Genomic DNA, 15,514 nt, shown 5'->3' on the forward strand with positions numbered 1-15,514 from the left:
GCTACACAGGGGGCTACAGAAGGTGCTACACAGGGGGCTACAGAAGGTGCTACACAGGGGGCTACAGAAGGTGCTACACAGGGTGCTACAGCAGGTGCTACACAGGGTGCTACACAGGGGGCTACACAGGGTGCTACACAGGGGGCTACAGAAGGTGCTACACAGGGTGCTACACAGGGGGCTACAGAAGGTGCTACACAGGGGGCTACACAGGGTGCTACAGAAGGTGCTACACAGGGGGCTACAGAAGGTGCTACACAGGGGGCTACAGAAGGTGCTACACAGGGTGTTACACAGGGGGCTACACAGGGGGCTACAAAAGGTGCTACACAGGGGGCTACAGAAGGTGCTACACAGGGGGCTACAGAAGGTGCTACACAGGGTGCTACAGCAGGTGCTACACAGGGTGCTACACAGGGGGCTACACAGGGTGCTACACAGGGGGCTACAGAAGGTGCTACATAGGGTGCTACACAGGGTGCTACACAGGGCGCTACACAGGGGTACATAGAGTCCTACATAGGGTGCTACATAGTGGTCACTAGATCAGTGGTGACATCATGCAGACTTCCACCAGTGTGAAACATCTGTCCAACAGAGGGTTTTATGAATAAGACTCAGGAGGAGAGCTGGACTGGGGGGTCTCTGTCTGGGATGATCTAACTCCACACAAATCAGAGTGCCTACGACTGAAACTTCAAGTGGTGTAGAGGACTGTTGCAGCTGGGTTGCTGCAGTGACTAACACTGCCCTAAGGCAAAGATTCTCACTGTAGAGAGACACACTCAGTGTACACATACGCAAGCACGCACACACTTCACTTGTCCCTCTCATACTCTACTCAAACTGCTCTCAAATACACTTTATACACACACGTTTTTGCTGATGTGGCTTCTAAATGGCTTCTACACAGTCAGACAATTATGTTTGAAAGTTTGTTTTCATAAAGCTATTCGATAAACAGCGGCGGTGAGGGTAGAAATGCTGTGTTCTCGAGCGGAGGAAATTACCCAAAGCTGAACGAGTGCACAGATCCAGCTCCACCTCACTCACAACTCTAGCCCCAGACTCAGACCAGTGTCCATATACTGAACAGTAGCATGGCAAAGAAACCAGAGTCTGTTCCCAGATTATAAACAGGGTGGTTTGAGCCCTGAATGATGATTGGCTGAAAGCTGTGGTATATCAGACCGTATACCACAGGTATGAAAAAACATTTATTTTTACTGCTCTAATTAAGTTGGTAACCAGTTGATAATAGCAATCTTTGCGATATATTGCCAATATACCAAGAAAAGGGCTGTATCCAGGTACTCTGCGTTGCGTCATGCATAAGAACAGCAGTGGTATATTGTCCATATAGCACACCCCCTCTGGCCTTATTGCTTAAATAGCTAATGCCAACCCACAGCACTAGATATGACTGACTTGGTTATGACTCTTGGTTGATTGCTGAATTCCAGTGTAAAGCTAGCTACATTATATAAATCGACAACATAAGAGAAAGCAACAGTGAGGAAAGCAACAGCAAGCAACCCAGTACACTTTTCTTTTGCAGACTACTTTCACAATTTATTTTAACGGAATACATGCTTAGCCTTCTGGAAACAGAGTAACATAGTGCCAATATTGGGGGAAATAGTGTCGGGGCATTACAAGTTAGAAATGTACATTTCAACTCTCAGGATGATGTCACAATGGAAAATGACATTCACTTTTTAAAGGGTTTTCAATATGCATATACAAATATACAAAATAAGAATGCAGAAATGTAAGCAATGTGTAGAAACCCTGTAAAAAGTGTTGTCTTGTTTTTTGAGGGAGAGGAACTAAATCAGACAGAAATAACATGAAAATAGAATAGGAAAAAAATAATAAAATATTATATAAATGACATAATACCTCGAATGAGATGGCAACCAACCACCTGTTAGGTTTCAATGGTATCCATTTGTAAAAGCGGTTGCAATCAAGGGGCCCTAAAAGTGTACAGTTAGTACCTGTGTCAGTATGCATTTCAGGGAAAAAGGCAAAAAAGAAACCTATTAATGGTGAGTATATTTTAGTCATAGGATGTGCTGCCAGCATAAATGTAAATGTATCTCGCTAATTTCCTCAAGTCAGGTTTGTTTTGGCCATCGGAACTGCATTTAGGTCCCAATTTGGTTCATTAATTTTGAATATGGAAAATGGCCACACAGAGGTGGGTCCCATTGTGGTGCTGGCAACCTGTCTGTGTCCTAGAGCAGAGCTCTCTTTATAGGCAGCATAAATGAAATCACCCTATTTCTAAAGAGTCGTGGACATGGACACCGAAGAGCATGTTACCGCTGGGGTACTGCTGTGGTACATACTAAGAATACCATTTTTCTTTGATAAGAAGCAGTGATTAAAACCAACTGATTTCAGCAGCAGTGGACAGCAGTAGTAATTGGTATCAGTTCTTCTTACAGAAGTTCTCTACATGGTGCATGTAAATATTTTTGAAGGTTTTCTGCATTCACCACCAATAAGGATCCATTATAGCCATTGGGATCATTTGCTCGATGATAAGGGGCTAATGTTTGCTAAAGCAGGAGACTAATGTTGTTAGCTTCAGATGTCTAACTGTACTGTGTATGTATTGTGTGAACAAGGTTTTGTTAAGACTGCATGGAACAGTAGAACTATAATGTAATCATATTCATGCTAACATGTTTTAATGAAATCACCAGCAGAATCACAAAACAACTGCAGCAATGATATCAAGGGTGGAAAAAATGTAAATGGAAGTACTTCTCCAAAGCGAATGTGTCACCCAACATGTAGGTGAAACTGAACTTCAACAAGCAATGTCCAAAAAATTAATATTTGCTATATAAGACAAATCATAAAAACTGAGCTCAAAGAGAAAAATATTAGCCATTTCATTCTATGTAGGTTGGGATAGCCATATATAGCAACAGCATGAACTATTTCTGACTAAGGATTTAGAGTGCCAATGCGCCGGTCATTTCTGAAATATAGACAAGCTCTTATTTGTCAACCTACATTTCACTTATTGAGGTTGAAACTGTCAAAGTCAAGTGGAAGTTGACATTCCATTGCGATTCCAAATGACGGTTCAGCAGTTAGCTAATCTAATGCAAGTCCTCTCTGTTTCCAGAGTGGTGCTTTATGCACCGACAAGGTTCCATTACAATTCCTCTAACATGCTAGGAATGCACTGGAAGACAAGCTGTTCAATGGGCCAAACACACAAAAAGCCTTATTCTGTTTTCAGAACACCTTCATGTTTTGGACAGGAGTTCAAACAGGGAGAACTGTATTAATTATCTGTGTGGCCTTAAGTAACTCATCCATCTTAGTTGGAGCAGATTTGCCTCCGTGGTTTTTCTACGGCCGGCTAAAATCCGTCAATACCCTCGTCAAAGGTCCCAGACTGAAGCAGCCAACAGGTATAATGAATGTCAGTGGCTTCAAAGGACATTGCGAAAATATTCTTACGCCAGTGGTTGAACGCACAAGGGGTTACTATTGATTTACATAATGCACTTTCAGCAAGGATCCTTTCAAAGGCTAGAGCTGGAATTCTCCTGTTCTGAGCATAAGGATGACGCTTGACAGCACAGAGAAGATGAAGGCAGTATTAGAGGAGGTGGACGAGTTGCTGGAGTAGGCCATACTTACAGCAATGCTGTGGCCGAAGCCAGAGCCAGGCTGGGGGCTAGCAGCACTAATGTAGTTGCCCACGCCGGAGTCCTGGCTCGTAGTGCCATAGAGGTCAGCCACGGGCCCGGGACTGTTGGTGCCAGGGAAGGCTCCGGGCCGGGCCTGGTTGGTGCCTAACGGAGGGAGGTAAGCGGGGGAGCCAAAATTGGGATGAGCAACGCAGATATTTAGGACTGGTGGTGTGCAGAGATGGATAAAAGCTGAGTACGAGGCTGACACCTGGCATGCACAGTGCGAGAGACTGTAAGGACACTGGTGAACTGCAAAACGACTAACTTGACCCTTACCTTAACCAAACCATTATCTTAAAGGGAAAATCCACTCAAAAACTATATTTTGGTATTTTTTTCATTAGTCCACTTTTGATACAAACCCAAAATATTTTGCATGTCAGGAGTCAAGTTTTCAAGATGTTGGACTTCCAAGAAGCAAAGTGTCACCGGCCACATTATCATGTTGACACAAAATACCAAAATATAGTTTTTGAGTGGATTTTCCCTTTAATCTAATTTTAATCCATTCTGAAATTAAATATTGGTTTGCAAGTCAGGAGTGTCCGTATAGCCTTTTCCATGCACAGTAATACTGGGCTGGAAAACACAAAGCACAAAACTCAATACACTACAGTCAAACAGGAAATGACAACATTAGAGAGGAAGAAGGAAGAGTGTACATAGTTTATGTATACATTTATTAGGCTCAATGCTGTGTTCCCCAGTTGAAATAGAATGTAACGCCAGCAGAAATGGATTAATCCTTTTTAAATGTGTCGTTTGTTTGAGGAGCCTGGTATAAACATATACATATGGAAAATGGATACATATTCTACAAGCTATCTGACCAGCTCCAACTAAACACGGTTCTAAAAGAAGATGTAATTTAGGATGCTCATGCACGACAAGTTTTCTACTTTTACGTAGTCTAAGCATTCATATTCCATGCAAACTATAAAAGAGCGCAGAAGGGAAGATATGAAGGCTATTTCTCTATACAGCAGCTGAAAGAGCTCATCTCAAGATCCTATAGGAGGTAAAAACGTGGCAGAGGAAAAGTGAGCTGCCTCTTTGCGGGTCCCTCTCATCACTTTTTTACATCTCTCTGTCTCGCGTCTTGCGTCCGCCAGCGTCAAATATGACTGCCAGTTTATGAATCCCTCTCATACAGTAAATTGCTCTGGGGATTTGGGCACAACACCCCTATCTAATCAACACCTGTCACTAGGAGAGGCCCTCTCTCTCTACTCCTTTAAATATATGATGGTGATTATCTTTCCCTTAGTGCCAGGGGTATCAGGCCTAGCTGGTGCCTGACAGCCAGGAAATTACACAGGGTGTCCTGGGTAATGCCTGCTAAAAGACTGCATCATCGAGTCACTTTTCCACGGCAGCCTACCACCAAGCCCAGCCGGCCCTTCCACACACACACAGAGAGAGAGAGAGAGAGACAGAGACAGAGAGACAGAGAGAGAGACAGAGAGAGAGAGCACATATTAAAGAGCAGAGAGATGGAGCCCACTGCCCACCCTCTGCATCTCAGAGCTCACCCAGAGAGAGAGAAGAGAGAGAGACAGAAGAGAGTTTGTGTGTTAATGTGTGACAGGCAAAAGTCTGAACAGACAATCTATACTGAACAAAAATATAAACGCAACATGTAAATTGTTGGTTCCATATTTCTCTCAAATTTTGTGCACAAATGTGTTTACATCCCCAGTAGTGAGCATTTCTCCTTTGCCAAGATAATCCATCCACCTGACAGGTGTGGCATATCAAGAAGCGGATTAAATAGCATGATCTTTACACAGGTGCACCTGGAAACAATACAAGGCCAGTAAAATGTGCAGTTTTGTCACACAACACAATGCCACATATGTCTCAAGTTCTGAGGGAGTGTGCAGTTGGCATGCTGACTGCAGGAATGTCCACCAGAGCTGTTGCCAGATAATTTCATGTTAATTTCTCTACCATAAACCACCTCCAATGTCGTTTCAGAGAATTTGTCAGTATGTCCAACCAGGGTGGGTGGGGGGGGGGTGGTATTTCTGTCTGCAATAAAGCCTTTTTGTGGGGAAAAACGAATTCGGATTGCCTGGGTCTGGCTCCGCAGTGGGTGGGGGCCTGGCTCCTCAGTGGGTGGGGGTCTGGCTCCGCAGTGGGTGGGGGTCTGGCTCCGCAGTGGGTGGGGGCCTGGCTCCGCAGTGGGTGGGGGTCTGGCTCCGCAGTGGGTGGGGGTCTGGCTCCGCAGTGGGTGGGGGTCTGGCTCCGCAGTGGGTGGGGGCCTGGCTCCGCAGTGGGTGGGGGTCTGGCTCCACAGGGCTCCACAGTGGGTGGGGATCTGGCTCTGCAGTGGGTGGGGGCCTGGCTCCTCAGTGGGTGGGGGTCTGGCTCCGCAGTGGGTGGGGATCTGGCTCTGCAGTGGGTGGGGGCCTGGCTCCGCAGTGGGTGGGGGTCTGGCTCTGCAGTGGGTGGGGGCCTGGCTCCGCAGTGGGTGGGGGTCTGGCTCCGCAGTGGGTCGGGGTCTGGCTCCGCAGTGGGTGGGGGTCTGGCTCCGAAGTAGGTGGGCCTATGCCCTCCCAGGCCCACACATGACTGTGCCCATGACCAGTCATGTAAAATCCATAAATTAGGGCACAATGAATTTATTTTAATTGACTGGATTCCTTAAATGAACTGTTAATCAGTAAAATCTTTGCATGTTGCGTTTATATTTTGGTTCAGTGTAGATGACCTTGACAGTGTATGTGGGGAAAACTATGGCTATAAAGCGAGAGAGGCAAAGAGCGCTAGACAGTCTTTTGAAAAGTAGAACACAACGCCAGGGAGAAATCCCAGACCAATAATACTGGAAATTAAGAAATGAGAGAGCAGGAAATAAAAAAGAAAAGGGGAAGTCGAGGAACCATGGGGTCGGCTTAAATTACTCTAATTGTTGTCTAGACCACTTGAGCCATTGCTGCAGTCAGCTTAGCACCAGGTGACCGTCTGTTTAGTGTGTTGAAAAGACAAATTAAAATAAATAAAAACAAGAGCATATATTAAATAATAAAATTGGGAGCCCATGGCGTGGTCTGCTCATTTTTCTCGCTGAGTGCCGCTCAGTGACACTCCCATTAATAAAGGAATATTAAATCAGTCTTTCCACTGCAGCCGGAGGCTTTCGGTTGGTGCGGATGTTCATTGAAAGGGAAGTCTATTAATGCGCTGGATCTGAAGACTTGTGAGAATAAGGGTTTTTAAAACCAGCTCAAGAAAGGAGACAGTCTAGATGAGAACGGAGGTGGATTTCTGCCACACATTGTAATACGTGTCAAAATGAAATATCTCATTCAAAGCTACGTAGGCTACGCAATACAGATACACATCTATGATCACCATAGATGATTGGATTGTGAAATATGTTAGTGTAATGGTGTTGCTCTCTAACAAATGTATAAAAGCCACAGTACTATCTATGGATATCCCTGTTTGGGGGTAGAAAACACACACAACGACACACACACACCAGATCAAAAATTCCTTCTCCCCCTAACATCAGCAGATTAAATAATGACAAAGTTACGGTAGCCTCTTTGTGAGGGAGAAATAAACCACTTCTCAGAGTGACACTGCTGCTTAGTAGTATCAAGCAATGTCTCTGACTGGCTGCACTGTTCTTATCAGAGTGACCCAGTCCTAACAAGACTGTTTTAACCAATTACCCACTCTATCTCTGTTTATACAGCAGGCTAGATCCCTCATAATTGGTGGACTTTGTTGAATTGCACATCCCCCCCAGCCGTTCCCATGTTGAACAGGATTTATGGTATTTGAACCAAACTGTCAGCCACTAATAACTAGACATGACTTACGCTCATTGGAGCACAGTTGTGTAGTTAGAACACTATTGGTGATTTAAAAAGGTCAGAGTAACCCGATCTCATTGCAATAAAATGCTCCAGTCTAGATTATCAAAGGAAATAGGGTTTTAAGGTAACAACAAAAGAACTGGCAAAGCAAAAGAACAGTAAGGTGTGTGTTTCTAAAGACCATATCATTCAGACTGTCAGTGGATGAGCTATGATTGATAGTAAGTAACCTGTTCAATGCAATCTGCAACTCTTTGCTCATCAAATAGACTACATTCCAGCAACAAAACATTATCTAGAAAGATGTCAAGCCAACAGGAAAAATTTGCCACAGAACTTTTGCTCAAGATATTCATGAACGCTTGTCATACTTTTGTAACAAGAGTCAAATACAAGCCTTGGGAGCTCAATTTATGGTCACTCGTTCTTTGTGACAGATTCCTCATCAGGGTTCTCTCTCTCTTACTTAAATAAGCAGTCTAAATACATATAAATGCAGTCATGTCAATTATGGTTCATCACCTTACATGAAAAAGTAATACACTGTACCAACAAACAATATGCAATGTGGGTAAGCAAAAGATGGAGATCAATATTTGAAGGGTGTGATAAGAATAAATAATATTGACCTTGATATAACTTAAACAAAAACCAGTACTGACAACAATACTACTGTATGCTGAACTGTATGCTGAACTGTATGCTGAACTGTATGCTGAACTGTATGCTGAACTGTATGCTGAACTGAAAATGGGTAACACTTATACATGTACTGTGTGCCTATGTAGGGCAACAGGTAGCCTAACGTTTAAGAGCGTTGAGCCAGTAACTCAACGTTTGCTGGTTCAAATCCCCGAGCTGACTAGGGGAACAAATCTGTCGATGTGCCCTTGAGCAAGGCACTTAACCCTAATTGCTCATGTAAGTCGCTCTGGATAAGAGCGTCTTCTAAATGACTAAAATGTAAAACATTTAAATGTTTGTAGGCACTACAGTACATTAGGTCACCATAACTGTGTGAAATGAGAACGGGGTGTCTGTCTGTCAACAGACATCCATCTGTCCTTCCCTCAGCTCCACATGGAGTGAGTAAGCAGACAGAGACATGTATACATACATATCAAACTAAACATATCCTGAAGTCATTTCCAAAAGCAGTGTTATGACGGTATAGCAGGCAAACCGCCAGGGGTAGGCTGGACACATGACATTTTTAACGACGCTTTTTTTCTGATAAAAACTAGTTCATTGCATCCGCCATGGAGCCCAGTGTCATAATATGACCATATTTCCCAGCTGCTTGTCGTCGGTTTGAAGTAATCACGAAAAAACAGGCCTTATTTTAGGGCCTTTTTCACCCTCCCAGATCCTATTAGTTCTATTGAGGCACCAACTCGTGGCACCAACTTGCCTTCAGAACGTTCTATTCCCAGCTTATTGTTCTACGTCACAATGCCTGCTTCACTATTGTTGGCAATGAGACCTGCTCACGTTGTTTATAGTTCAAAAGTAAACAAACAAAAAATTACTCATGGAACTCTGAGGTCGTCCCATTGTTTACTATAGGGGAAATTTTGGCATGTCTGTCTATTTCGCTAAATATCTCGCAATGTGTATTTTTAGATTTTTTCATGTTGGACGCCATTTTAATCATGAGAATCTCCTCTTTCTAACTATGTAAGTTTGGCCAGCAAACTTGGTTGCCCTTGGAACGCTGAGCTCCCCCCATTGTTTTCCTATGGAGAGGCATGGCGGTCTATTTCGCCAAATATCTCACGATGTACAGTGGGGAGAACAAGTATTTGACACACTGCCGATTTTGCAGGTTTTCCTACTTACAAAGCATGTAGAGGTCTGTAATTTTTTATCATAGGTACACTTTAACTGTGAGAGACGGAATCTAAAAAAATCCAGAAAATCACATTGTATGATTTTTAAGTAATTCATTTGCATTTTATTGCATGACATAAGTATTTGATACATCAGAAAAGCAGAACTTAATATTCAGTACAGAAACCTTTGTTTGCAATTACAGAGATCATACGTTTCCTGTAGTTCTTGACCAGGTTTGCACACACTGCAGCAGGGATTTTGGCCCACTCCTCCATACAGACCTTCTCCAGATCCTTCAGGTTTCGGGGCTGTCGCTGGGCAATATGGACTTTCAGCTCCCTCCAAAGATTTTCTTTTGGGTTCAGGTCTGGAGACTGGCTAGGCCACTCCAGGACCTCAAGATGCTTCTTACGGAGCCACTCCTAAGTTGCCCTGGCTGTGTGTTTCGGGTCGTTGTCATGCTGGAAGACCCAGCCACGACCCATCTTCAATGCTCTTACTGAGGGAAGGAGGTTGTTGGCCAAGATCTCGCGATACATGGCCCCATCCATCCTCCCCTCAATAAGGTGCAGTCGTCCTGTCCCCTTTGCAGAAAAGCATCCCCAAAGAATGATGTTTCTACCTCCATGCTTCACGGTTGGGATGGTGTTCTTGGGGTTGTACTCATCCTTCTTCTTCCTCCAAAACACGGCGAGTAGAGTTTAGACCAAAAAGCACTATTTTTGTCTCATCAGACCACATGACCTTCTCCCATTCCTCCTCTGGATCATCCAGATGGTCATTGGCAAACTTCAGACGGGCCTGGACATGCGCTGGCTTGAGCAGGCGGACCTTGCGTGTGCTGCAGGATTTTAATCCATGACGGCGTAGTGTGTTACTAATGGTTTTCTTTGAGACTGTGGTCCCAGCTCTCTTCAGGTCATTGACCAGGTCCTGCCGTGTAGTTCTGGGCTGATCCCTCACCTTCCTCATGATCATTGATGCCCCACGAGGTGAGATCCTGCATGGAGCCCCAGATTGACCGTCATCTTGAACTTCTTCCATTTTCTAATAATTGCGCTAACAGTTGTTGCCTTCTCACCAAGCTGCTTGCCTATTGTCCTGTAGCCCATCCCAGCCTTGTGCAGGTCTACAATTTTATCCCTGATGTCCTTACACAGCTCTCTGGTCTTGGCCATTGTGGAGAGGTTGGAGTCTGTTTGATTGAGTGTGTGGACAGGTGTCTTTTATACAGGTAACGAGTTCAAACAGGTGCAGTTAATACAGGTAATGAGTGGAGAACAGGAGGGCTTCTTAAAGAAAAACTAACAGGTCTGTGAGAGCCGGAATTCTTACTGGTTGGTAGGTGATCAAATACTTATGTCATGCAATAAAATGCAAATGAATTACTTAAAAATCATACAATGTGATTTTCTGGATTTTTGTTTTATATTCCGTCTCTCACAGTTGAAGTGTACCTATGATAAAAATTACAGACCTCTACATGCTTTGTAAGTAGAAAAACCTGAAAAATCGTAAGTGTATCAAATACTTGTTCTCCCCACTGTATATATTTAGATTTTTTCAAGTCGGGCACCATTTTAAATCAGGAGAATCTCCTCTTTGTAATTATGTAAGTCTGGGCAGCGAGCTCATTTGTCATCGATCACTAGACCAGAAATAGTCAGAAGTTTTCATTTTTTCCCTACTTTCTCATTACGCAGTCATAAGCACAGTCGAGGTGCAGATGTTTACGTTCTACACCAGTTGTTTTTTTCTAGTTTCGTCCGGCGAACAGATTGTAGTGGTAAAATAAAAAGTGATATATTTTTTTGTGCCATTTAGGCAAAATGGAATTCTAAGCATTACTCCAGTCAAAACAGGCTCTGCGAACATTTGATTATATTCATTTGCTATAGGCTCGCGCTAGTGTTCCAGCTTAGCAAATGTTAATTTGCTGTTTTTCAGCCTTGGGTGAATTTTGACTCGTTCTATTGTCCAGCCTACCAGAGGTGCTACGCTACAGTTCATCACCTTCCTCTGATAGTTATTGTTCCCTTCTCTGTCTCTATAAACTCCTCCTTCCTCTCTCTCTCTTTTACACTCCCTCTCTTTTTCTCTCCCTCACAATTTCTCTGCCTCATGAATTCGTAACTTGAATGGCATCATTGACTGATTGAAGGATTGAAGGAGACGTTAGCAGGGTACACACCTGGGCTCTTAAAGGGGTCCGGGCTGTGCTGCAGGTGGTGCTGGAGGGGGGAGTTGCAGGCGGAGGTGGCATGATGCTCACTGTGCTGCAGCATCTGAGCAGCCTGGGGCCCCAGGGAGCCATAGTCGGCAAAGGAGCAGGGGGGGCCCCGCAGGTCACTGGGCCCGGCCCCGGAATAGAACCCATAATCTGGGAACCCTGAGAGATAGGGGTATAGTATAGGGAGGGAGGGAGGGAGGGAGGGAGGGAGGGAGGGAGGGGCGGGAGGGAGGGGCAGGATGGGACGCATGTCCATCATCGTGGAAACACTTAACACAGTACTGTAGTAATGTAATGACTTGGTTTTTGTGTGTGTTATTTTATTGCTATGTTGTTGTTGTTTTTCTACATGGCATTGTAGTGTGTTAGAGGACAAGGCAAACTACAGTAAACATCCATACTGGTTTTCTTCCTGCTTCTGCTCACCACACCCCAGCAGCCCCACTGAGAGACTGGTTACAGAGGCACTACACTACACACACACCAAACCTGCTCCCTAACACTAGTGTAGCTGAAGACTTCCACAATGGAACTCAATGTGGCCTCAAGCTAAAAATGATGGTCAAAGAAAATCTTTAGTAGAATTTACAACAAGTCAGCTCATGTGATCATCACTTGCTCGCTTCAAAACACACACACACACATAATAACTGTGTGAAATACACACACTAAGAGCTCAAGGGTGAAAAATAACCAAAATGAGATTCTCCTAAAATAAGTGTGAGAATGATTAAGAAAAATCTATTATTCATGTTTGGGCTTCTGCTCATAAATCAATAAGATTATAACAGAAATTCCTCATACATTTTAGATTTGACACAGGCAAGATTTCACAATGTACTGGACTACTGATGCAGAGGAGAGGAGAAACAGACAAGGCATTTGTTAACTATAAAGCTTTATGTCCCCACAGCTCTGTTCCATAGACACTCAGCGCCCTCACAGAGAGCTGCATTATCTGTGGAAATGGACTGCACTTATCAAGGATATTTTCTATTTTTATTTGAAATTCAGTTTAGTTTGGTAGTTTTCAGACCTGATTTGCTAGTTTTTATTTTATTATAGTTGTATAAAAATATGTGTACTTTGTTTCAGTTTCAGTTTTAGGGTTAGGGACAGAAAACATGCCTGGGAGGCTAGGAGATAGTTGTGTTTAATAGTTATTTTTTTGTGTTTTTGGGGATGTTATTTCTTGCAAAGAAAGATATATATACAATTATAGTCATGTTTGGGGATGAATTTACTTCTGCTAGATGCCTTTTATTGACGTTTTGCGCTGAACACCATTGCACTACATTTTTTGCCCATTGAAAACCATTCAAAAAGACTACAAAAGTCTTGGGTCAGGTCATAGGTTAGATTAGGTATAAATTATAAAGTCAATTTCAATGTGACTTGGATTTAAAAGGAATAGCACAGAGACTGATGAAAAGAACATGGTGGAAGGAAACTCTCTCGCCCATGTTAACACCAATCTTTTGATTTGATTTATTAGGATGACCATTAACCAACGCCAATGGCGACAGCTAGTCTTACTGGGGTCCGACATATAACAAAAAAGACAGCGACAAAAGACCTTTACAATTTACATATGTTTAAAAACATTAACATATAGTGTGTGTGTGTGTGCATCTATCAGTTACACATACTGTACATGTCAGTAAATACACACAACAAGGTAACTGAAGTAAATGACTATTGCCCCGTAGCACTCACATTTGTCATCATGAAATGCTTTGAGAGACTAGTCAAGGATCATATCACCTCCACCATACCTGCCACCCTAGACCCACTTCAATTTGCATACCGCCACAATAGGTCCACAGACGATGCAATCGCCATCACACTGCCCTATCCCATCTGGACAAGAGGAATACCTATGTAAGAACGCTGTTCATTGACTACAGCTCAGCATTCAACACCATAGTACCCTCCAAACTCATCATTAAGCTTGAGACCCTGGGTCTCAACCCCGCCCTGTGCAATTGGGTCCTGGACTTCCTGACGGGCTGCCCCCAGGTGGTGAAGGTAGGAAACAACATCTCCACTTCGCAAATCCTCAACACTGGGGCCCCACAAGGGTGTATGCTCAGCCCCCTCCTGGACTCCCTGTTCACGCGTGGACATGCACGCCTCCAACTCAATCATCAAGTTTGCAGATGACACAACTACAGTGGGCTTGATTACCAACAACGACGAGACAGCCTACAGGGAGGAGGTGAGGACACTTGGAGTGTGGTGTCAGGACAACAACCTCTCACTCAATGTCAACAAAACAAAGGAGATAATCGTGGACTTCAGGAAACAGCAGAGGGAGCACCCCCCCTATCCACATTGACGGGACAGCAGTGGAGAAGGTGGAAAGTTTTAAAGTTCCTCGGCGTACACATCACGGAAAACTTAAATGGTCCACCGACACAGACAGTGAGGTGAAGAAGGCACAACAGGGCCTCTTCAACCACAGGAGGCTGAAGACATTCGGCTTGTCACCTAAAACCCTCACAAACCTTTACAGATGCACAATTGAGAGCATCCTGTCGGGCTGTATCACTGCCTGGTACGGCAACTGCAACGCCGACAACCGCAAGGCTCTCCAGAGGGTGGTGCGGTCTGCACAACGCATCACCGGGGGCAAACTACCTGCCCTCCAGGACACCTACAGCACTCGATGTCACAGGAAGGCTAAAACAAACATCAAGGACAACAACCACCCAAGCCACTGCCTGTTCACCCCGTTACCATCCAGAAGGCGAGGTCAGTACAGGTGCATCAAAGCTTGGACCGAGAGACTGAAAAACAGCTTCTATCTCAAGGCCATCAGACTGTTAAACAGCCACCACTAACACAGAGAAGCTGCTGCCTACATACAGACTTGAAATCACTAGTCATTTTAATAATGCCACTTTAATAATGTTTACATATCTTGCATTACTCATCTCATACGTATATACTGTATTTTATACCATCTATTGCATCTTGCCTATGCCGCTCAGTCATCTATATATTCTGATTCCATCCCTTTACTTAGATTTGTGTGTATTAGGTAGTTGTTGAGGAATTGTTAGATTACTTGTTAGATATTACTGCACGGTCAGGACTAGAAGCACATTTCGCTACACTCGCAATAACATCTGCTAACCATGTGTATGTGACCAATACAATTTGATTTGATTTGACATGAGGGAGAGGCATTGTGCCGTGAGGGAGTTCCATGCACTCATTGCTCGGTAGAATACTGTAAGTTTCCTTGAATTTGTTCTGGACCTGGGGACTGTGAAAAGACCCCTGGTGGCATGTCTGGTGGTGTAAGTGTGTGTGTCAGTGATGTGTGTAAGTAGACTATGCAAACAATTTCCAACACATTGTTTCTTATGAAAACAAGAAGTGACGCAGTCAGTCTTTCCTCAACTCTTAGCCAAAAGAGACTGGCATGCATAGTATTAATATTAGCCCTCTGATTACAATGAAGAGCAAGACCTGACGCTCTGTTCTGGACCAACTGCCTGCAACTTTACTAGGTCTTTCTTTGCAGCACTTGACCATATGACTGGACAATAATCAAGATAAGATCTTAAACAATTAGCCTGCAGGACTTACTTTGTGGAGTGTGTTGTCAAAAAAGCAGAGTATCTCTTTATTACAGACAGACCTCTCCCCATCTTTACAACCATTGAATCTATATGTTTTGACCATAACAGTTTACAATCTAAGGTAACACCAAGTCATTTAGTCTCCTCAACTTGTTCAACAGCCACACCATTCAATACCATATTCAGCTGAGGTCTAGAACTTAGAGAATGATTTGGACCAAATACAATGCTCTTAGTTATAGAGATGCCCAGGACCAGTTTATTACTGGCCACCCATTCCAAAACCGAATGCAACTCTTTGTTAAGGGT

General features: G+C 43.8%; 1 protein-coding gene across 12 annotated transcripts in view; it reads right to left on the bottom strand.

The window, feature by feature from the left end:
- The window catches only part of LOC129831848 (RNA-binding protein Musashi homolog 2-like), a 349,374-nt gene that overhangs the window by 7,380 nt on the left and 326,480 nt on the right, over window positions 1-15,514 (bottom strand). For 3 of the 12 annotated variants that reach the window (XM_055895349.1, XM_055895346.1, XM_055895354.1), the window contains 2 exons: window positions 11,577-11,774; window positions 3,670-3,824 (listed from right to left, as the gene is read on the bottom strand). The exons of 2 other annotated variants lie outside the window; for them this stretch is intronic. In XM_055895349.1, coding sequence (XP_055751324.1) covers window positions 3,670-3,824; window positions 11,577-11,774 — 353 coding nt within the window. Of the gene's footprint in view, window positions 1-1,902; window positions 1,980-3,669; window positions 3,825-11,576; window positions 11,775-15,514 lie in introns of those variants that run through there. 7 more of the 12 variants (XM_055895348.1, XM_055895347.1, XM_055895351.1 and 4 more) reach the window with 5 other exon arrangements.

This window comes from Salvelinus fontinalis, chromosome 33 (genome assembly GCF_029448725.1).
Source record: "Salvelinus fontinalis isolate EN_2023a chromosome 33, ASM2944872v1, whole genome shotgun sequence".
In the NCBI taxonomy this organism is placed as follows: domain Eukaryota; kingdom Metazoa; phylum Chordata; class Actinopteri; order Salmoniformes; family Salmonidae; genus Salvelinus; species Salvelinus fontinalis.